General features: G+C 30.9%; 1 protein-coding gene across 1 annotated transcript in view; it reads right to left on the reverse strand.

Annotated features, from left to right (window-relative positions):
• The window catches only part of LOC124359534, a 32,450-nt gene continuing 6,590 nt past the window's right edge, over positions 1-25,860 (reverse strand). The window contains exons 3-9 of the mRNA XM_046812348.1: positions 25,176-25,339; positions 22,103-22,237; positions 18,572-18,901; positions 13,548-13,610; positions 7,029-7,146; positions 785-924; positions 1-137 (exon numbers count right to left, since the gene is read on the reverse strand). Coding sequence (XP_046668304.1) covers positions 799-924; positions 7,029-7,146; positions 13,548-13,610; positions 18,572-18,901; positions 22,103-22,237; positions 25,176-25,339 — 936 coding nt within the window. The 3' untranslated portion in view covers positions 1-137; positions 785-798. The remainder of the gene's footprint in view (positions 138-784; positions 925-7,028; positions 7,147-13,547; positions 13,611-18,571; positions 18,902-22,102; positions 22,238-25,175; positions 25,340-25,860) is intronic.

Raw genomic sequence — 25,860 nt, forward strand, 5'->3', positions numbered from 1 at the left:
TTGTTTTTAAAATAAAAATGCAACTAAAATATATTTCTTTATTTAGCATTCAAAAATTGCATCACTTTCAGTAATATACATCTTGAAATCACATTACTTCAAATATATATCTCAGATAACACTCGTACTCTCTCCTCCTGGAACAAACCATTGAAATGTGTACATTTTACATCTATACATAAACCTCATTCTATATTAATTTGTCAAATTATAAATTTAATTAATTAATATACAGTACTAAGTTTATAAAAAATATGAATATTAGTTAATACACTTTAAACTAATACAGTTTTTCATCAAAATATTAATAATCAAATTTGGATCTGGATCAGGTCATTGAAACATTGATATACATTGTTTTAAAAGTTTCTATGCCGGTATATATCTGAATGCCCGTTATACCGACATTCAGATATATAATGCAGGTATATCTGAAAAGTGCCGAGGGCTGACTGATCAGCTTTTTGAATATTTATTATTCCGTTACTAAATGTTGAGATATGGTCATGTACTTAGTCTCATTTTATACATAATAAGTCAAATAAAAGTGGACTATCTACATTGATTTGATTTTTTACAGGTGGTAAAAGTCATTTGCCAAATACGAGAGACAACTTTTATGCGAGTGCAGATTTACAATATTTTGCGCTAGTATAAAAGTCATATTCAGTGCCAATATGATAGTGGCAGTTACCCAATAGTGCCAAGGGCTGATCACATCGGCTCTTGGCACTCAAAGGGTTAAATTTTTATTCTTTTAGTAAATTAACACAAATACACTGACCTTTGTTATTTATTTTAGAAAAATGCAGATTTTATCCTCCTTTTTTGCTCATTTGTTAGAAATGTGTAGGGTTCCAGATCAAGAACAATTTTTTTTATAAAGTGTTCTTTCATACTCTGCCATGTTCTGGAAGGACACACCTGAAAGAAGAATGGTTATGAAACAACAAGTTAAATGTCTACATTAGAATAGGGTAAGTTTTTATTAATTAATCATTTTTTACACATAAAGTAGCTATGGTGGGAGGGGTTCATTCAACACAAATGTTGAGTTCAGCTCCATTTAACTTTCCGCTTAGTGATGTGACTGAAATCTGATGCTGTCACAGACTTAGCACGGGAATCCGAGCTCCGCCTTATCGCTGCATACTCGCACTCCAATACTTGCCCAAACACGTTTGTGAACCTATATAACTTATTATTTTTAATGTATATGTGTAAATTCTGAATTAATTGTGTATCTCTGTGATGTTTGTAACAAATCGTGTGGTAGTGCTAAAGGTGATATTACAAACTGCAGCGGATCTTGTGGCAGTTTGTTCCACTTAGCGTGTATTAAAGATGATGTTGCGAACAAAAAAACGTGATCCGGTCGAGATTGGAAATGTAAAAACTGCCGATCTTTGTCTTTACAAAGTGATGATAGTTGTGCGACTGAAGAATCGAGCAAGGATTTCTTGTTTAAGCTTATGCAAGATTTCAAAAGCGAATTTTTTGGTGAGCTTAAACCCTGTAGAGCTGAAATGGGTGAACTTTCTGCAGCTGTGAAATTTATCTCGGATAAATTAGACACCTCCAACTGTCTTATAGAAGATATAAAAAAAGAACTGGCAGCGGTGAAGAAAGAAAATATCGAACTTCGTATCAAGAATGATGGTCTAACTGCTGAGGTTGACGACCTGAGGGAGAGAGTTTGTTCACTCGAACAATACTCGCGTAAGAATAATATAGAAGTTAATGGAATTCCTGTAACAGCCCAGGAGATCATCTGTGCTATCAAGGACGTAGGAGTAGCTTTAGGGGTCTGGAAAAGAGAACCAGATCGCTGCCGCCAACAGGATTCCTTCCTTCAAACAAGATCGCAACCCCTCAATCGTGGTACAATTCTTAAGCAGGTCCACCAGGGATATATTCTCACAAAATTCCGGGAGAAGAAAACACTAACTGCTAACCAGGTAAATCCATCGTTACGTTCGCAAAAAGTTTACATCAACGAACATCTTTCGCCTGCTAATAAACTACTTTTAGCTAAACTCAAACAAAAGGCTAAGGAGGCTGGTTATGCCTACGTATGGGTCAGAGACGGGAAATTTTTTATAAGGAGATCGGCTGGAGAAAAATGTTTAAAAATAAACAGCTATGATGATTTTGTCAAGATTAAATAGTATGACAGTACATATAAATAGATTTCTTGAGTGGGTAAACTATGGTGTGTTTTTCTGTTTTCATTATATAATCTGTAGATATTTTGTGTATTGTTGTTTGATATATGCCCGATAATGTTAACTTAATGATTTTTTCAGTCTAGTAAGATGTAAAGACGATTTTAACCTTGTTTATACCAACATAATAAGTTTGAGGAGTAATTTTAATAGCTTTTTGTAGAACTTAATAATATTAAAGAAATGCCCCACTTTGTAATTTTAAGTTGTGAAATAAGTTCTGACGAATTAAAGTTGTATAATATAGCAGGTTTTAACCCTTAAAGCGCTAATCTAAATTACTGTCAAACGCTAAGACATAAAAAAATATTTTTTTTTAAATTTCCCAATGCTAATTTTTGTTTCATATACCTTGGTATTACCTTAATAAGAAAAAATAATAAACATGTAATATTACATATTTTTGAAAATTTTATACGCACGAATATATTTGAAATTTTGAATAAACTGCATTGCAGGATAATGTACATAGCAACACTATTTGACAGATTACATTACATTTATACAGGTTATTTATAATGAGTAAAATGTAACTGAAGTTCCTGTATAATTAGTACATAAAATAAATAAGTTCAGTATAAGATTTTGAAATGTAATAATGTGAAATTCAACACAAACTTATTTATAGATAGCCTACAAGGGAAATGAAACAAATATTGTACTTATAAACCTTATTTATTTAGAATAAATAAACTGGACTTGTATGGTGAAACTGGTATAAAATACAAAACAAATAATTGAAAAAATATTACACATAATAAACCAAAAATGCGCTCATTTGTCAAAACTTGGATCATCTGGATTAGCCATTATAACAAAAAATTATACTAAATGTTAGTAAAAACAATTTTATAAGAATTGTATAAGATAATTGTATAAGAATTACAACGGACTGATTCAAAACACTTTGTTTAACAATATAACCAACATACGACCAACACACACGTAGTTAAACAGCTGAATGAAACGAACGCGTCTGTAGGCGTATGCCGCGTCACAGGACATATAAAAAATGGCGGCGATTGCTTTCAACCCGAGTAGATACCGTTACAAAGTCCACCAACGGTGACAAAGCGTTTTGTCTAGTCCCGACAGTCGAAAGGAACATCGATCTGCTCTCTTACGGAAGTTTTAACAACTAATTCTTCGCCATTTCATAAGTAAAGCTTTTGCGTTTGTAGACGTAATCCGCGTTTAAAGCATCGGCAGTTCCGCGTCTTTAGGCGCTAGCCGCGTTGGAAGGGTTAAAGCTTTCGCTAAATGCAATGATCAGTGCAGAGCAGGTGGTATTGTTTGTTTTATTGATTGCGCATTCAACGTCAATCAACTTCATCTAGATATGGTCACAGCTGATGCTTTACTTCTTGACATCAAAATTAATAATACTTACTTTAAATTATTGTGTTTCTATAGATTTAAATTTTATTCAGTAAATCAGTTTTTATTCGAATTAACACAGCTTCTTAGTAAATTACCAAATAACGTTATTTTAATTGGAGATGTTAACATTTGTTAGTAGATACTAGATACCTCAGAATCACAAAATTATAATAATCTTCTATCTAATAACGGATTTGTATCCCTAATTAATTCACCTACTAGAATAACTAAAAACACCAAATCTTGTATAGACCATATTTTTATAAGAAATAGATACAAAATAATTATATCTCTGCTGTGTTTGACCTTGGTTTGACTGATCATTGTTTGTTAGGAGTTAGGTTTGCAAGTACAAGTAAAATAAATATAAATATAAATGTAATACGCTTGAGTCACAGAAAACTACTATTAGTTTTGAATCAGTTAAATCTAAATTAAATTTTGTTGATTGGAACATTATATATTTGAATGATGATGTTGATAGTGGTTATAATAAATTTTGTGACATTCTCACCAATATTATCAATGAAAGTAGTAAGACAAGAGATTATACTAATAGAATATTTAGAGCTAAAGTAAGAAGTCCATGGATAACGGTGAATCTGTTAAATAAAATAAGTAAAAGAAAGAAACTTTATAAAATATCTAAAAGGAGGCCATATGACCAACATTTCTTATGTTATTATAATAAATTTTGTAGACTTAAAACTTGAAATTGACAGAACTAAATACGAATATTTTTAAAAACAAATTGAGAACTGTAATGGTGACCCACCCATGCAATGGAAAGTAATAAATGAGGTAACTGGTTCTGCAATCAATAAGAGCGTACAAAAGGTCGAGCTAGATAACAGAGAGATAGTGACTCTTGCAGTGGCCGAGGTAATCAATAACTATCTTATCGGTATGCAGAGTTCGCGAACTGTCGGCTCTTTCCATCAGACGCGCATCACTTACCCGCACTCGTTTTTCATTAGTCCTGTCACTACTCAGGAACTACTACAAATTGTTCAAAAATTTAAAGAATAAAAAATTGACTGGTTTCGATCAATTTAGTGTTTGTTTACTGAAAAACATAATTGAAGTGATAGTACCAGTCTTAGTTTATATAGTGAACTTAAGTTTTAGCAAAGGGCTTTTTCCGTCAAAATTAAAAATCAGCACTATCATTCCTATTCACAAAAAAGACAATTCTATTAAAATTGACCAGCTGAGACCCATTAGTTTGTTATCAATTTTTTTAAGATTTTTGAAAAACTTATGCTGAAAAGAGTTCTAACCTACTTAAATAAATTTAGTTTTTTCAGTGATTATCAATATGGTTTCACAAAAGGGAAGTCTACTGAAGATGCTTTGATTTCAGCAACTGAACGAATTTACAATAATTTTAACTCTGGTGATAAAACTATAGGCATCTATGTCGATTTTAAAAAAGCCTTTGATTTTGTAAATCACGAAATTCTTTTAGCTAAACTAGAAGCGACAGGAATTCGGGGTGTGGCTTTGGATTGGTTTAGAAGCTTTATGACTAATAGAAAACAACAAGTAAAAATAAATAATTGCTACAGTTCTCAGCAAGAGATTAGAGTTGGTGTTCCGCAAGGATCAGTGCTCTCAGCAACTTTGTTCCTGGTCTTTATTAATGATTTATTGAAGATTGGTTGGAGGGGAAATATATCTGCATTTGCCGATGATGTTGTACTGTTTTACAACGATAAGCAATTGACACGGTTAGATAATTACATAAATAATGATTTAAAATTACTAAGGGATTGGTGCAATTTTAATAAAATGCAAGTAAATGTTAATAAAACGAAATCGATACTTTTTGATCCAAATGGTGGCGATTTACCTTTTGAGATAAAATTCCATTCCACTGACTGTAATTTACTTGTTTGTAACTGTGGAACAATCCAATGTATAAAGAGCATTAAATATTTGGGAATTATTTTTGATAACAAACTTAAATGGGACGAACATATATTATCTCTACACAGGTAAACAAAATCATCCATTCAAACTTTTTATTTTTTCAGAAATTTCTGTGAATCTTCATTGTTAAGATCGTTGTATTTTGCTTTAATTCACTCACATATACAATATGGTATCGTCTGCTTTGGAGGCACATTTAAAACTTTGATAAATTACGAATCTGTCAAAATTATTTTTTACGTATTATTTTAAAAAAGTAGAAAAGGGAAACCTTCTTTCCATTATATCAAACGTTAAATATACTACCTTTCCGTCATATTTTTGTGTTTAAAGTTTTAAGTCTGTTCTATAGGAGAAGTGGCAATCACTATAATACTAGGAGCTGTTCTGCAGGTAATGATAGACCAATTAAAGTAAACGAATCCATTTTTAGGCATTCCTATAGTTACCTTGCACCTAAATATTTTAATCAAGTCCCTTATTATATAAGACAGAGCATTAGACTTAGGGAATTTAGTTCACTGTTGAAAAGTTGGCTAATGACTAAACATGATGTAGAGTTTTTGAATCAGGTAATTAGTTAATATAGTTCAATTATTTCCATAACATACAGTATATGTCATAAATTAATGTTAACGCACATTTGGAAAACCTTTTCACAATTATAATTATTGAATAGTGATTATAGTATTTAAGTAGTCTATTTCACAGTTCAAAATCATAAACATTGCAGAGAGTGTCTTCCTTGAATATTTAAACTGTATGTGCTAGACTAAAAAAAAAATTATTATTGTATTTTTATCTTTGCCTTATAAAAACTGGCCACACTACTGGTTACGTGGCCAGTCAATTTCCAGGTTTTGTATTTGTAATTTCTGTTTTATGATGCTGATGGAAATAAATCATTTATTCACTTATCTGCTGGAATCTAGAGTCAATGTCTGTCTGAAGAGATCCAAAAAGTCGGAAACGAAGAAGCTCAAAACAAACTCTTTGCATCATTTCGATATTAGACAATAGACAATATCTGAGACAAGAACTAGACATCAGAGACCTACTTTTTTGTCTCATCAGGTGCACTGCGATGTTTTAGACATGATCCCAAATCATGGTGGAGCAACCGAGTAAATATATATATATATATATATATAAAACGAGTTAAAATATATGTATGTGTACATTTTTCCTTTTTATAATGAATTTGAAACACAAAAAGTGTAATGTGATTAAATTTAATAAATAGATCTCTTATATTATTCAAGCTGTTGCATTTTTTTTTTCAAAATGAGCCCAACCTGAAGAAATATGAATTAGCTAAAACATGAAGAAGCTAAAAGATTATTACACAGCAGTATGCCAATGGATTCGTTACATAAAAACGTTTCTTAAAATGTTCAAAATTTTCACTATAAAACCACTTTACTGACAGTGATTGATTAACACGCTGGAACTGTAATACATTTTCTTACAGAACTGTTATTCTCAATTCACCTTTTGCCTTTCCATGATTTCCCAAACCTCTCGCCCTTTGAGTCTGTTATATTCATGGCGGTGAACGATATATTTCAATATATTTGAGCGTTCTTCATATGTATATGGTTGTCTTGATCTGAAACAAAAAGTTGGAAAAACAATAAAATCAATTTTAACAGAAATACTAAATGTTATTATACTGCAGTCAGTCATTGAAGCATTATTGCTCCGAATTTTTTTACTGTGAACCGAATTGCATACAATTTTGGAATTAGGTTCATCTTACCCTTAAATTCAAAAGTGAAAATGATTTGAACTCCGCAACCACCATGGGGGTGGTTGCCACCCCTTCTCGGGGGTGAATTTTTTCTTTTTCAAAATAACCTCGGATATCGATAGAAGGCCTAGTTTTAAGCAAAAAATCATCAATAAAGTTTTTCGAAAAATCCAATACTTTTCGAGTTATTGGCAATTGAAAATTCACAAATTTTTCACGTTTTTCATCAGATGTTTGCAAATATCTCCAAAAATATACGTTTTATCAAAAATTTTATAAAGAACAAAATTGTAGCAGGTAAATAAATAAACAATTTGGTTTTTTATAAAGTATTCTAAGTGCAATATTAAGCTAGATATTAAAGTTCAAAGCCGTTTTTTATTTTGTCTGAAATTTAATCGATGTGGTCAATGCCATCTAGCGGCGAGCAGATGCATTTTAGGCATTCTAATAAAAAAAGGGTTTTGTAGTGCTTGAAATAAGCTTTACAATGAGCACTATTAAAAGTCTTTTGCACGTAAAATAAGTGAGCTGTATTGCAAATAAGAGGAGCATCTAATGTTTTGTCTTTTAAATCAATGGGTTTCATAAGTGCCATTTCCACCATAATTAAAATTAATCGTATTACGCCTAGAATTAGTTAATAAAGTTTTATTATGAAGAGTTTGATAGATTGTATCAGTTAGTCACGATTAAAAACATTTCAAATTTTTAAAAAACCACCTTTTTTCATAATATCTCAAAAATGACGACAGATACGTATAAAAGATTAGGGATGAAAAATTTAAGTATTTTTCTGACAAACAATTTGGTTTTTTTGTCTTTTCTGTCAAACAAAAAATTGACGGAGATATGATTGTTTAAAGAGCGTGTGGCAGCGCAATCACAGCCTCTCTTAAGCCCTTTAACCCTTCACCGTTTTTTATTACATATTGCAATAAAGGATGTTGTACCTCTCTTAATTACCTTTACAATGGTTTTATATAAATTGTGATAGCATGAAAATTGTAGTAGTTAAGGTCCAAAAACTTATCATACATTTTCTACTTAGTAACTGAAAATTTCGGAGTGTGAATATTTGGAGCAGTGTGAAAGTACACAGTATAATAGAAACCCAAAACTATTGTAATGTGTGTGTATATATATATATATATATATATATATATATATATTATATATATATATATACACTTAATATATACATACACAATATAGCTCATATATTTTGGAAACGTAGGCATGAATACATACCAACGTTCTTATATGTATATATAACACATTTGAGTGAATGTTATATAATTTGTTAATATTTTGTTCAATAAATGGCAATTTTTTACTCTAAATTAAATTATTTTTAAATATGTAATCGTATATATTTACTGTTTTCATTTAGGGGTAGTTTTGAGGGTAAAAAAGCTTAAGAATATGATAATCATTTTCGAGAGTGTGGAATAATATTTAAATCCTTTTCATTTTATAAAAAATTTTTTTTAATTTTTTATCAAGGGGTAGTTTTCAAGGGTTGAAAGGGGATTAACAATTTGATAATTATTATAGAGAATATAAAATATTACTTACTCTATACTTACATCTTTTTATGTCATACCAAGTATTTTTTTGTGATTTTTTTCAATTTAGGGGTTGTTTGCAAGGGTTGTAAGATTTTCAAGGGGTTGAAAATTATTTTAATATGAGGTAATTGTTTTAGAAAACACTTTACAATTTCACCACTTACTATTAGACATGTTTTCTAGCGATAAAATGGCTCAATGTAAATTTTTCCATTAAGGGGTTGTTTACACCCCTTAAAAATAATAGGCGGAGTTCAGATCATTTTCACTTTTGAAGTTAAGGGTAAGATGAGCCTAATTCCAAAATTTCATGCAAATCGGTTCACTGTAAAAAAATTCGGAGGTAAGACCGTATTTTTCGCTTCAATGACTGCACTATTATTAATATAACTGTTTTAATATTAGATCAAAAGTTTGTGAAAGAGATCTGCTAAGACTGATCAATTTATTTTATAGTTTGGTGATGGTTAGGCTTCCTGATTATGTGTCAACAGAGATTAACCCTTAGTGAGCCAAGAACATGCTTTGACCAAAAGTAACAAAATATTACTATTTTCACACCTTGTAAATATCATTAATTTAACTAAACAGCAAATTAGGATGTAACAAACAGGGGACAAGAGCTCAGACCTACTGGGACATGCAATCTATTGTGAGGGTGGAAATTGGTGATTGGTCACCTGTACAATGCATGTCTGTTATAGAGCCCACACACTTAGCCAGTCTACAGTTGTGTCAAATAATGTTTGTTTCTTTATTCCTCTTTACTCCTCCTGGAGTTACAGTTACATTGCCTTTTGTAAGAGCAATTGTTTTTAAAATTTATAATTTAGTTATCTAAATTGTATTATTATTTATTTAATGTGATATTGGGATTCAAATGTTTTGCTTACTAGCTTCAAATTTAAAACATTCCTTACTCAAAAATACATATTATAAAAGAATAGTGTCACAAGTACAATTTAAAACATTTTAACTGCTGTGATATTTGTACACAGTTTGCTTGTAATGTCTTTTTTTACATTTAACTATTCGAAATTTTAAGTTGAATGTTAAAATTAACCATTGTTAAAGATATAGCTGTAATAATTTTAAAGTTTTATAAAATTATATTGGATACTTTTAATAAATTTGGCTTTACAGATCTGGAACAGTTTTTATTAGAAGTGGCTCGTGAAATGTCATAGCCATTTTAATATAGCTTTTTAATGGTGTAAACAGGTGGGAATCAGTATCTCAGATGTTGGCTGAGCTGTGCCATGAAAAGGTGGTCTATACTGATAAAAGACGCTGCCTGATATGACTTGCAAGAAAAAAACTATTTGTGTTGTGATTATAGACACTTAGAATGTGAATAAAATCTTACCCAAATTCAACACTGGAAAATAAGAAACTAGGAAAATAATTTCTGCGATGTAAAGCCTGCCTCAGTGACTGTTAATCAGAGAAATTATTATCATTGTGTGCAATAAATTAATAACTGATGATATTGAGATATTTCATCCATCATCTATCCTTTATTGGTAGAGAGGTTCAAATCATTGCCCATTTAATATCATACACAATATTAATGGCTCAGTGTGAAGAAAATCTTCAACAGAGAATATACATCACATGTTAGTGATGCACAAATACACAAACTTGATGGATAACAAAAGTTACCACTACACCATAATTATGAATAAATAATTGAAAGTCTCCTAAGGTTAAATGTATTTCTAATTAAAAAGGTGTGATTAATCATTTATGGTTCTATATTGTGATTGTGTCCTGCCCATATCCAGCAAACAGTGTACTACATCTATACTGGCCTACATGACCTTTGTATCTGTGAATGGATTCTGCGGCCAACCTATCTTCAGCTCATCAGATACAACATGTAATAATTATTGGGGCTCATTATATGGTTAGTAATATTTTTATTGAATAATTTGTAACACTATAAATTAATATCTATAGTGAGTAAAATACCTAAACCATTATTGTAGTAACTGAAAATAAAGGTGTTTATATTTAGTGATATCAGCTGGTAATAATGGGAAGTAAGACCTTAACACATTTTCAATCTCAAGAAGTAGGATTCATTTTATCAATTACTCATAAAATAGTGAATGTATTGGTGTTCCAATTTAAAGAAGTATCATTGTTAAAATTACTAAGTTTTTTGGCTGGCACATAATTAATTAACAATCAAATGACATTCAAAGAACTAACAATTAGTTCAGTTTGTTTTATTAAAGGCAATACAGAAAATTACATTATTTTGTCTAAAAAACAAATAATTTACCCTGTTATGACAACACAATGCATCCTAACAATCTCTTACTTTTATGATTACTTTTCCATAACAACTGTCTGGCCAGTTTCACTTTTTTTAACTGACTGCCCTTTTTAATTGTGATGAGATTAAATTTCACTAATCACATACATAATTGGTATCTACTGACTTAACAACACATTGTTAAATGTGTTGGATGTTATTTCATCAGTAATGGTTAAGGTTCCAACCTGCGAGAGTCCAGTCTTGTTGATTGAAGACATCAACATCAAATGCCTTAAGCTGTGACACAAACAAATCCTCCTCAGTGATATATTTCTTAGCTACAACATGAACAGAATTGTGTTCCCTCCTACTAGAATAACCCCTAACTTAAATTGTCCATTGACTGTTTGTACAAGTCTAGAAGAGAATACAGTTTCAACAAATATTCTGGAGGTAAGGACTTTTTACCATACCACACAAATCTACACCCTAAATATTCTCAAAAAAAAAAGACTAGACCTGTCAAAGGACAAAAAATGAATTTTAGCAATGACAACATACAAGATTTAAAAAATGCAACATCCTAGCAATTGAGGATTGGGCTAATATCTGCAACACCACAGACAATTGATTTAGATTATGACCATTTTTACAAAACCATAGCTCCAGTATAAAACAAACAGTGCAGGAAAAAGAAAAAAATCTGAAATATGGAAACTGAAAAGATGAGAAGAGTTTATAAAACCTTTCGCTATGTTTTATATACTTTGACAAACTTAATGGAGCACAAGGAGGGTGCTGCTAAAAAAGACCTATAACCTGAAATTAAAAAACTCAGGCAGCAAGCTACAGCTAATCAAACAGCTTGTTCAAATAAGACTAAAACTGTATGGGCAGTTATAAAAAATTGAAGAGGAACAAATGTCTCAGCAGAATCAAAATAACTAGTGATTTGACAATTATAGGACTAAAAAGGATCTTTATTGAAATATCCACTAGTACCACAACAGTTGAAGACAAATAAAAAATGTTAAACAAAGAAAGTTAAATACAATCCTCACAACAATGGCTAATAATGTTATTAAAAAAGTAATAAATACTGTCAACTATTTTCCACTTCAATTTTTCAGGAGTAAATGGAATTTCATCAAGGTTTCCAAAGGTCTGCAAGCAAGAATTACCTTATCCTATAACCAACTTGATATGGGATCTTTCCAAAGAGGTAAATTTCTCTCTAAGGTTTTCCTGTGTTTAAGCACGGTAATCAAACTGAAGCAACTAACTAACTACTACCTAATTAGATCCTGTCCTTTGCCAGTTCTAAGTGATGTTCTACAGGGATCTGTCCTGGTACCCGTTCTTTTCACACTTTTTACAACCCATATCTCTAAGTACCTGGAAGAATTTGCAACATCCTTAATGTACAGTAAGATGATACAGTCTTACTTCTGTTTGAAAAATCTGCAGAACAACTAGATATTACAGTTATATATTGTGATGTGCTCATCGCATCAATGGTTGTGCAGTATTGCCAATATAATAACCTGGTAGTCAATGAAGCTAAGACCAAACAAATCATAACGGGCAGCTCATGTACCTAGTGTTAAGGTAACAACAGAGGCAAAATACTTGGAAGTGATAATAAAGACCTCAGTTGGACACCGCACATTGACAATTCATGCAGAAAACTGAATACTGGGATCTATATTATAACAAGACTAACAAAAATAAGTGACACAGCCACCACTAAAACAGCACACCATGCACTGTTTGAACCACATCACCGCTATAGTCTCTTAGTGTGCAGAAAATCTTCAACAGGGAATATACATCACATGTTAGTGATGCACAAATACACAAGCTGCAGCAAACTTTTGAGGAGAAGTCCTCATACACAGGAATAAAGCTGTGGTATCACTTACCAGAAGTCCTCAAGAAGTTTAAAGCAAAAAGTTTCAAGAATGAAGTAAAGCAGTGGCTGTTACAAAATGCCTTGTACACTACTGAAGAGTATCTTGAAAGAGATTTTGTATATGATAAAAATTAAGACCAATATAAACTTTGTAAATATCAATTTCATTATTAGTTTAATGATGCTGTTACAGTTCTGCATGAATTTGTAAATAAAGAATATTGTGTATTAACACAATCAAATTGCTTGTTGCTAAAGTATAACTGGTAAAAAACCTAGGAACCCCTAGAAAGGGCCAATTGCTCCAATTAACTCGCCCCTGTATCTGCCATTGTGAATGGTGATGAAAGTGGGCAAAGAACTTACTTTCTAGTTTTCAACAGGTTGACTGAGGTGGACACCTTATCTATACATTAGATCACATATTGATAGTATATAAATCAGATACTGAACAGGGCTACAGTACACATTTTAAAAGATCATTTTTCTATTCAAGATACATTTGTATACCCACCGTTTGTTATGTTTGGTTGTTTTTACATTTTCAGTTTCTGATTCAAGATCGCTCACGAAAGACCTGAAAATGATGATAATGAGTGGTAGTCTGATAATAAAACAACATAAATATTAATTAAAAAAAAAAAAACAAAAACAGTAAAATAATATTTGGTGATACATTTCAAATGGCACAAATTAAATAAAAGCAATAATAATAAAAGGTAAATCAATATAAATGTATAGAATTTTTCTAATATTATAAAAAATATCAAAATGAAGTTCAAACTATACTTAAGTGAAGTTGGGCTGTTAAATTTATTTAAAATTTAATTTTTGTTAAGGAGTAGCTGATCTCCTTTTCAGCCTTTTTCTGCCCATCCTCATGGGCAACTGGTCTGTGTGAGAATATTATCAAACAGAACAAGGAGGAGAGTCGGTACTGTACAAGTATGGCAATACTGAAAAAATGCAATGGTCACAGATAGGATTTGGACCTATGCTATCTCTAACTTAGACCGCTCGGCCACTGGCTCTTCCAAGTCAATAAAGAAATAATTTCAAAGTAGCCATCCAGGCTGTTGACATGGTGATATTTGGAATCTCACATTGAACTATGAAGTTTCAAGCCCAAATAATTTGCTCTTTAACCAATTAATGCCTGTGCGAGAGGTACTTGATAATGTGACCAGAGGTAGGGAAATTCTCCTTGTAACTGTGATGACCAAGCAAGGGATCCATTTGTTGACCATTGACAAAGCAGATTTGTCATTGTATCAGAGATGTGAATTCTCCTTCCTTAGGGGTCAGGTAGCTTGATCTCTTTTACTCATAAGCTTCTGAGCTTGAAGGCATTGTCCCTGGGCAGTAGAATACACACAACTTTAGCATCATATATAACTCTTTTAATAAACCTCATTGTTGGCTCTAGATGCTTCTATAGGTGGATCATTCCAACTGAAACTGCCTCATTATGATAATATAATGATATAATATAATGAAGTTTATTCCACAGTATTTCAAATTTACATGACATGGCAATAATGGAATAATACTAACCACTGTTACCAGTAATTGTGGCTAGTTAACAAATTTCAATACATAATAAATATAACATATTTGAGTTCAGTTCAGTATACTGTACAATTAAGGTTGACGTGCAGCTTTGCAGTGTTTGTGGCGTGTCTTGATGTGGGGGAGGCGAACAGTAGATAATATAAGATAAGATTAGACAGTTAGAATTTTTTACAATGAACCTAGACTTAGCCTGTCTTCAATGGATACACCGTTTAAACTACGATTACAAAGTCATTTGATTTTATATATAAAGGTACACAGTTTAATATTCATTACAAATACAAAGGCAAACAGATACAATACTTCAATAATACTATAATACTTAACTAATCATACATATAATTTTAATAAATATTTTCCTGTAAAAAAGTAAGTTCTTTTTTATCTAAAAGCCATATTTTCAGTTTTTTACAAAAAAGGTTTATATTTTCTATTTCTTTAATTTCAGCAGGCAACTTGTTAAAATACTTCGGTCCCAGATATAAGAATGATTGTTTTATTATAAACTTGTTTACTTTTGGTAACATGAATAGTCTGAGCTCATTACTACGCATATTATAGTGGCTCCTTGAGAACCCTCTGTTGCCACTTCTGCAATAAAAAAGTCGTAATGTTTTAAAAGTGAACAAATGTTGTATAGGGAGTATGTTAAGGTTTTGGTACAGAGGAAATGAAGATTCTAATGTGGACTTTTTTAGAATAATGCGTAGAAACATATTCTGTGTTCTTCTCAAGTTGTCAATAACTGTCTTTGACCCACCTGCCCAACAGACAATGCCATACTGCAGTCTAGAGTGTATTAGTCCATAATACAAACTACGCAGCAAGACTACGTCACAAAAGTTTCTTAAAAAATAAAATTTACGTAAGTTATATTTTATTTGATTATGCAAAAGGTTTCCATGTGCCTTCCATGTTAGATTTTCATCAACATTTATACCTAGGTATTTAAAAGAGTTTACTTTTTCAATGATTGCACAGTTACAGTTCAACATATTATTACAGGTATCGTTATGGTACCTTATTGGAAAACGGAAATCGAAAGTTTTGTGATCAAAATTTATATATTTTGTTTTGTTTGTATTCAACATCATTTTATTTACTTCACACCATTGTTTAATAATATTAAGGTCGTGAGATATATGAGAGTAAAGGTTGTCTTTAATTATTAACTACATAATTAATTTTACTAATTATAATAAAACTATTATTATTAACATTTTGACTTAAGATAAAGACTCATTCAAATAAGACAAAAGACCTCAAGTAATATTTATAAAACTATCTATGTCACATATTCAGTTAAGTGTAACCATCTATATTATGAAACAAACATACATATTGTGACATCATAACACTGCCAACACTCAAGAAGCCCATTATATGTCACAACTACTCATTTACTGCAGTACAGTATATCACTACCATGACAATTTTACAGGAGCTGCACCACATGTGCTAAGGCCGTTAATCCGACCCGGGTTCCGTCTCAGCAGCGCTGACCTACCACAACATATATCATTTAACTGCAGTTCCACAATACTTTGTTTGTCAGGTCACATCTCTGCTGACAATTTATAAATATTATTTATGAATATTAACGGTTTAATACCTAACAAGGAATTAAATTGATCCTCATAATCTAGAAAAATTTTATAATTTTATCTCCATTACAATGAGGACTTTACATTGACAATAAGAAACAGATAAACCCAGCTTAAAAAACTGAGTCACTCATTTGGCTAGGATGTCAAACTATCTGTGTGGAATCTGTACCGTAGAAGTGAAACACAAAGGAATCCTATGCACTGGGAACTGCAAGCAGCACTGGGGCTGATTGTGTCAACCTACCCAAGATTCAAGATTTTATTCATCATTAAACATACAGTGATGCAATAGATTTCGTCAATCGAAATATAACACAATTTTACTTTTTCATCGTGTAATGCATTCTGTTTGTAACTAGTATATTTAATTGAAAATTAAAATAAATATAGAATAAAATTACAAATAGTTATAACATTATATAAACTATATTGTAATAGTTTTAACATTAAAAACCTAAATTATTAACAGATTAAAAGACATACATTTACAAATAAATAATTAGACAACAGTTAACAACATAAAAAACAACTAAATCAATGAACAATGAATAGCCTATATACATTACATCAACATTTATAAAAAAATGCACTTAACCATTCATTTAATAGGTTAAATACATTTAACTATCTGATAGGAATCTAGCTTCCAATTCAAAAATAGTAAAAGGTTTTTTAATTTACCATAATAAGTAGCTAGATAGTCATGAACCTTGTAGAAAAGTTGTTCCTTTAACCATTTTTTCAGGCAATTTTTGAATTTATGAACAATGATAGTGCGAGCGGATTGTGGAAATTTGTTGAATGCAAAATATGCCATTATTTCTTTTTGTAAGTCTAGCAGGTAGTAAATGTAGAGCATAGTTATTTCTTGTGTTATAGTTATATATGTCAGATCTAATTTTATATTTATGCAAATTTTCTTTTACGCTTATCATATATAAATTATTGGTTCCAAAGTTACCTAGAAGATTAAGACAAACGGAAAATGGAATATGTAAAATCCACTCTCCTACCTGTATGCAAAGGCGTCCCGCAAGGAACCATTCTTGGACCAGTACTCTTCATTCTCTTTAGTAATGACTTGCCTCAATAGATTGGAGATGCATGATTAACTTTGATGTATGCTAACGACACAACCCTGGTATTTAGTGGAACTTCAACTGAAAATCTGGCAATCACATCCTGCATATCCCTCAACATGGCTTACTAGTATTTTCATAATGACTTAGCAGTAAACACCACCAACATTGCCCAAATAGCTTTTGGAAAGAGATCCGAATGTATACCAGATGTCGCAATGAATGATGAGGTCAAGTTTTTGATCATAACTCTTGATAAACTTATATCCTGGACTTCTCATGTAAACAGAGTCATGAGTCATAGACACGAGTTATATACAGTTGAGTACCAGTCTCTTTGCAATAAAAAACATCAAAGCTTCTACTTATGAAACAACAAGAGCTGCCTGGAACAATATTACTGTTTCCATTTTTATTCCATGATCTATGATTTCTGGAAAACCATAATACTAATCTTAAATGAATCTATAATGAACGCACAATGACTGAAAGTTACTTTTATTACCATAATAATATCACATACAAATTAACAGCACAAATTAATTTTATTATATTTATTTATATGTTCCACTATTATTCTGTATTAATTTAAATTATGGAAAGAATAAATAGTCCTTTCAGCTTAGTCGGAAAAAGTAGATAAATTTTGTGACAACTCAAATGTTATTAATTTATTCTAATTGGATATATATAGTTTATCGATAATATCTTGAAAACCATTCAAGATACCACAAAATTGTTTATATTAAATGTTTAGTAAATCATATATGCATTCCAGAACACTTAGTTTTTTTCTCTAAGTTTGTAAATATGGAGTTGTGAAATTTTTAAAAGTTTAAACAACCGCCATACTGAAACAAAATGGCGTAACAAGCTGGCCAATGAACAAAGCCACTACATTTATAAGATCAATATTTTTACCAATTTGTTTCAGCTTTTTTTGAACAGATCTCGTTTCCACAAGCTTTGTTATGCAGTTATGTATAACACCCCATAACTTGGGGTGGTTTTGGGCTGTAGGGGTCAGTGAAGTTATGAAGAAATTTTAGTTTCATAGTTTGTAATTATGTATTAGGTTAGTTCTTTACCTGAAGAAGAGATCAGATTGCAGATCTCGAAACGTAGTGTTACTGATTTCTTGTTTCACTGAACGATGGCAAATGTCCGGAAAAATCCTGCTTCCTTCACCATGAGGGCGTTTGAGGCTGATTTTATATTAAAAAATCTACTTGAGCTAAACGTTGTAGACACTTATGACAGCGAAAACACAGTGTACTTACCAACTGCTTGAAGTAGAATCACAAACATCACTTTGGGTATTATTTGTCTTGGAAACAGCAGCAGTTCTAGTCCTTTGAATATCTGAGGTGTACTGAGCACTGGGTATATTGCCATTTAGGGCACTATTTATAACATGTTTTTTCTTATCTTGAACTTTAGATGTCTTATTTGTTATTTTACTACACTGATCCATTGCACTCTCCTTTTCTTTATGATTACTAAATGTCCTCTTATTAACATCAGCATCATCAGACACGACAAAATCAGAAAGCTCATCCTCTGACCGATTATCTTTCCTTTGAGCCTCTTCATTTGATGATGACTCTAACCTAAAATCATGTACACAAAACAATGATGAGTAATTTATTCCAGTTATAAGAAATCAAATATACATCTGATACATGCTGTAGTTTACAATCACAAACATTCAATCACTCTGCATCATGCTCTTTAAGGACGAAAGCTGAGAGACTTCAGGACTGTCATAACAATGTGCAGTGTAAGACCACTTTCACAAGCTGCTTGTCGAGTTAACTTTCCAGGACCTCTTGTGAACATCTCTTCCAACGATTTGAATATTTTCTTCTCATCTGGATGTTAACGGACGGCCATGTCTTTGACTGATACAGTAGTCATTAATTTTGAATGAAAGTTTTTAATTGTTTTTTGATCCATGGAGTTTGTTAATTTTACGCCACCGCCTTTGCACTTCCACTACTGACTGACAGATCTCTAACGGCAAGCAATTTACGCTTACTCTTGAAGTAATAACCATCTGATGGCCATTTTTTTTATTTTTTTTTATTTAATTCTCAAACTGTAAGGAAAACACCAAACTAGATTTAATGTATTTGGTTGAAACTGGCAGTCAAATAAAAATAGAGAGTTTCTTTTCAACCACTCTGCAGATGTTTCAATACTTTATTGTTACTGCCACTTGTTTAAAAATTCAAATAATTGATATCTGTACTGATATTTATGTGAAAATGACCTCTAAGAGCATACATTCAGAACCTGATTATGTTTCTCATTATATAGAGGCTCACAATATAAAGGTAATTCACTTATTGAAAACTAATTTTTCACTATTGTTGTGTTTTTAGATCCTATGTTATGATTTTATATTTGTGAACGGTCAACATTGTGGACTGCATATTTAATGCAAATACTATAACACAATTTAACAAAATGGGCAAACATCCAGGTGAAAGTTAAGCTCTCTTCGGGTATTGTACCTTGTTGACTGCTGATTATAATCAATATTTTAAGATAAGTTCATCTCTGAGAAAGTTAATAAATGTTTTTATGTGGTTGTTAACCAATTCAACCAATCTAAAAAATTTGTTTCTAGACATTTCACAGACCAAAGTGATATGGCACTTTGACCTGTTGAAAATTATAGTTCATATTTCCCAGTAAGTCATCGTTGTATTTGAGTTCTCTACAAGCATGGACGGATCTAACTGACTATAATTTAAAAGATTCTCTTGCATTAGTTTTACAGTATTATACTAGTTTTCAAGTGATCATTCACTTATTGTTCTTAAAATTCATAATTGAAAAACCACAGTAAAACATTTGATGGCCTTTTGTTGGAATAGTTTTAACTAGGTCTACTTATTTGATATTTTTTTCAACAACAATAGATATTACAATAACATTTATTGTTATTTTAGTGACGTGAAACGTTCTTAATATAGTTAACCCTAGAGCCACTAAGCATCTACATTGAGATTTATTTACCTGGCGGTCAACCACTACCGTCTTGATCGAGACACATTTAAGTCGTGCATTCTCTATTGCAATGATATGATTAAGGTAAATTATAAATTGTATTATATATGGTTTTGTTTAGTGAAAACCATAGTTTTAAACTTATATGCATAAATATTATATTATTACCACTGAAATTTATGTTGGCAGCATTCATATTTTGTACTGGCTGAACTCCTTATTTACATTTATAGTAGTAATTGTAAAAATGTTTAAATACACTTTTTACTAGGTTTATTCGTAATTTAACCATATATATATATATATTCTAAATCTAGATTATATTATGAGTGTTTTAAGCCTGACATTGCTCACATGGAAAAAACTTATACGTGTTTGAATGTAAACCAATTTTGGAATTTTGCATACTTTGGACTACAGACATACAAAACGTTTTTTGGTAAGCTTTATTTTGTATATTATTCCTTGTAATTTATTTAATGTAATGAGATTTAAATACATAGCATATTGTGATGCAGATGTTTTTTTTAATTTAAACTAACATTAGGGCTTAGCGATTGAGACAAAAATGCCCACCACATTGTAGGGATTGAGTGTGGAAAAATATGTTTATATATAAATTAGAGCAGTGATTATCCAAGCAAATGTGGTGAACCCACATAACCTTGGAGAATATGAAATTTGGTTGCAAATGAGGTGTTTTTTTTTTTTAAGAAAACTCTGAAATAAAAAAAAATATTTAAACTCACTATTTTAAAACATTTTTATATGATTGAAATAATAAAACCATAATACAGTTCAGTACAGGTTACTTTTAAAAATAGTCCTGAGTTTTTCTTTTACTGAAATCACCCTTTTTCTACTGACAAATTATGTGCTTGGAACAGTAGAATATTTGCTGATGACTTGTCTGATTGTTGCTTGAGGTACTCAATAACTTCTATTGCTTTTAACACCTTCACCATAACTAAGCTTATCAGCCTTCACTACTTCATTGTCACTTTCTTAATTTTTTTCATTTCCTTCAGCCACTGCCTCTACAATCATATTGTCAATCATTTCTAGTGGATCATCTCCATTGACCCATCCGGATGCATATCGTCTTTGTTTATTTATGTAGCTGCAGGAATTCTTTGGACTAGTTGAACAATGTCTGCATTATCATTCTCAACAGACGCTTTATTCTCATTGTGAGGAACATTTAATATTTTTTCCGTGACTTTTCAAGCACATATGTTTTTACTTTATCACATGATTCTGCTTGATTCTGGTGCCATGTAAACAATATATTTAATTATAATATATCTACGAATTTGCACAACTTCTTTCCCTTCACCCCTAATGAAAGTTTTAAGACTGTTTGTAATTCCTCTTCAGGTTTTCCAACACATCTTGGTCCATTGGTTGGAGAAGGGTTATATTTGTGGGTAAAAGAATTTCCTATCCTTAACATTTCATAACATATCCTTAGCCAGACTATGATTTATTAGCATTTAAGTTTGGAAAAATATCAATTATCTCTAATGTTTTGTTTGAAAAAAATGATAGATGATATAGTGTTTCAACCAGATGTTTTAGAAATTACACGATTTGCAAGCTACTGGCAATCTCAGATTTTCCATTTTCTCAAAGTTAATACAACTTTGAAGCATAGTACCTCTTATTTTGTATTTTCTTAGATTTTTACAATTTTTAAATTGACTCTTACAAAATAATAACAAAATGGCCAACTAAAAAGGAGTTAAATGACTTGCATATAGAGTAAAAATTGTAATAATAATGTAACAACCACAAACCTGCCAATGTTTTTATCAAGGTTACTAGATTTAAGAGCTCCTGCCCCACTAATTAGCGAGCTCCACCCCTGCCTCCTGAAGTAAACCACATTCATACAACTGGCCCCTTTAGCTATATGTCTGGTAGATTCTTGCCTGCACAAACAAGACAAAATGTTCCATTGTTTTACGTTGAATGTCACAAGCTCCCCAATAATAGTGAACAATATAATAAATGACAATGAGAAATTCCTGATTTTGTTACTGAGGAAGAAATTGTGCTAATCGTATACTATCATCACACCTAAACATATATTTAATATTCCAAATATATATAAAGGGTGCTAAAGTAAACAAAATATAAGGTAACTTGGTAATACATGTGTAGAGTTTAGTTTAATGTAAAAATATATTTCCACATAGTCTAGGTGGTATGGAATACACCATAGTATGGAAAGAACTGTCTGAAGATACTCAGAAAATATTGAACTAGAAATACCATTTTGAGGCACTGAGTATTATTTGATTAAGTCAAAAATACTGGAATGTTGAATAGTAATACTTATAATTACTATTAAAATTAGATTATTAGATAATGCACATTTTTATTTTTAATAAATTTGATATCTTTTGTACAGAGGAACTAATTTAGTTACCAAGAATATTGAAAATTAACAAAAAGTCTATCTAATTAAATTTAAATTTTCATACAATTTTATGAAATTTTAAATCCATTACATCAAAGAAACCCTTTGAGTTTTAGAACAGTCTCTTTATTTTAATTCATATGAGACCATAAAATGTGGCACACATCAAAATTCCCTGCACATCTGTATCAGTTTGTAAGGAATGGTTACAAAAAAATCCATTGCATTGGTTTGTAAAATTCATTGCGTATACGTGCATATGCACATATATGGTTCAAGTCGCATGTATTTCTCCCAGAAGAAGGTGCAACAGTTGGGAATCCATAAAACAAACTGTACTGTGATTTGAAAATTTAAAATTGTAATTTATTAAATAATATAATGTTTGAAATGTTTCACTGAAATTTATGTAGTGAAAGTTAAGTTAAGCTGGAATCTTAATCAGCAATGCTTGATAATTATACCAATTACATGGTATACTTTAAATAAAAATAAAAATTTAATAAATAAAATTTTATTTTAGAATTGTAAATGGATAGGGAATAAAAAAGTAAATTTATATTGTAATCCAGCGGCAGGCACAACACACTTGGAATCTGGTCTAGACCTGACTTGATGGCAGTGAATGCTAAACAATAGTTTACAGTGGACTCTATCTTGGTTAGGCGGCCAACCTGCGTTGGGAGAGATTTAAACAGACCTGCAGGAACAGGAGCGTAGTCGGTGCAGGCCGAGAAACCACGTTCTGCTACCATTCCGAGTTGAGAAGCGATAGAGTAAAGTCTTTTAGTGCAAGTTTAAAACTAGTGTCGGGCGTAGGATCCGTCGGTATAAATTATATTAATACCGAACTCCAAGACCTTCACGACCAAAGAGCTAAGTACTTTGACTGAATTATTAAATTTTTCTAAATTTGAAATTTGCAAAATTAAGAAGTGAATTAATTTAAAATTGGAATTGAAAATTTGAAATTAACGATCAAATTCTGTTGAGTGAGGACTATAATACATATATGAATTGTAAAGGAGTAATTTATTAAAGTCGAACGTAAAATTTAATTGAAATTCTAAGGATTGTAGTAAAAATTAAGAGCTGCAGGTGCTGCACCAGATCCTGTAGGAACTTGTGAAAAATTCCTGTTGAGAACTGTTTAGTTTTGTTTGAGAATTTAATTTGAAAGAAGTTTATTATTATTATTTTATTAGTTTTGAGAAGAAGCCTATTTAATTTATTTCATTCAGATTTATTCAAGATCATTATTTTATTTTTTATATTTTATACTCACGTATTTAGAGGACAGTGAGCCAATATTAAATCGAAAGTGCCTTGCCTAAGGAAGTAGTAATTTTAACCTATTGTTCAAAACATTGTTTTGGTGGAATACAAAGTTAATAATTGACATTTGAATTGATTTAATAAACCTGAATATTTCTAAAAGGGTGCAGTTTTAATTTCCACCAGTATCTACTTAAATCTTATGAGTTCGAGACTATTTAGGGACAAAGTCAAAGTCAAAGTCAAAGTCTTTATTGCACATTACATTTGAACATTATTACAATTTGTAATACAAACCGGTGCATTGTCATAATTTAATAAACAATGTTAAATTTAAAAGTAAAACAGTGGAATTTCCTAAAAGTAAGACAGAAGTATTCAGCATACACACTTATTATGCTTGTGCATGTGCTGGGATGTTTAAATAAATTTATTTATTTAAAATATAATTGTCTTGTCATTTAATATCTCATCTGTACTATAATAGGCTTTTTTCAATAATATTTTTTTAATACATTTATGAAATTGAGCTTCTTCAAGATGTTTTAATGGTGTTGGCAAACTATTGTACACACGAATACCCATATATAAAGGACTTTTCTCTAATAAGGTAGTTTTATGAATTGGAAACAACAAAAGATCCTTATGTCTGGTGTTATAGGTATGCTGGTTTGTGTATGAACTATAAATATTTGGATGTTTGTGGACCAGATTTAAAATGTCCAATATGTATAAACATGGCAGTGTAAGTATTTTTGCTTTTTTAAATATAGGACGGCAGCTTTCTCTGAAGTTTGCTCCCATCATTGCTCTTACCACTGCTTTTTGTGCCATGAAAACTTTTTTTAAATCAGGAGATGATCCCCATATTACTATACCATACTTAAGAATTGACTGAATATATGCAAAGTATACAATTTTACATCATAATAAAAACAAAAAATTTTGTATATTAACATTCAGTATAATAATGAGTGATGGAAATCAACTCTTAATATATAACTTTCACTAATTAAAATATTTAAAAAATACATTACACAAGTTTGAAAACAAAGCGCCTCAAGATTTCTACAGCGTCTCTTATGTTTTTTTATGGGGCAGAAGTAACATAACATAATACAGTAAAAATTATTTATATAGTGATACATACTAGTATACATGTCATTACTTGCCTATATTTAGATATATCTTGAACCCGAGCTGTGTTCAAACATTCTTCAATATAATTTAGAGTAAAGGCTGGTCCACTAAAGTCTAAAACATCATTATGATCAACTATTAGAGCTGAAAAGTCTGTTGCTTCACTCAAATCAAAATTCACTTTAGCTCCGCAATACTGAAACCAAAATTTACACAAAAGTAACTATACAATACAAAATAAAAATTCTATATCTTAATATATATTTTTATAAATCCTAGTGCTTATTTCCCTAATAAGTACAACTAAGATACCACGAGTTTTGGAGAATTTGAAAAATACAATAAATCCTATCTCTATACATAGATTTTGACCATGTTGACCACATGTATAAAAATGAATACTATGAGCAATGTTTGAAAGTAATACTCCTTGCGTTTTTTTAATAGTCAAACTGCAAATACCAATGTCATAGAAAATCACTTTATATATGAATTTAAATGGAAGTCACGCCTTATTTCTGTAAAAATTCTTTTGGAAATTCTAGTTTTACCTCTATATTATCTAATACCAATATGTCAATGCTTTTTGTTTTCTTTCCTCCTTCGAGAGTCTAAACAATACTGATGGTTATATCAAATCATGATCGACATTAGGTGGTTGCAAGAATAGATGCAATCATTCATTATATCTCCTCTTTTATACCGGGTGTTTATAAA

Source organism: Homalodisca vitripennis, chromosome 4, assembly GCF_021130785.1.
Source record: "Homalodisca vitripennis isolate AUS2020 chromosome 4, UT_GWSS_2.1, whole genome shotgun sequence".
Taxonomy (NCBI): Eukaryota; Metazoa; Arthropoda; class Insecta; order Hemiptera; family Cicadellidae; genus Homalodisca; species Homalodisca vitripennis.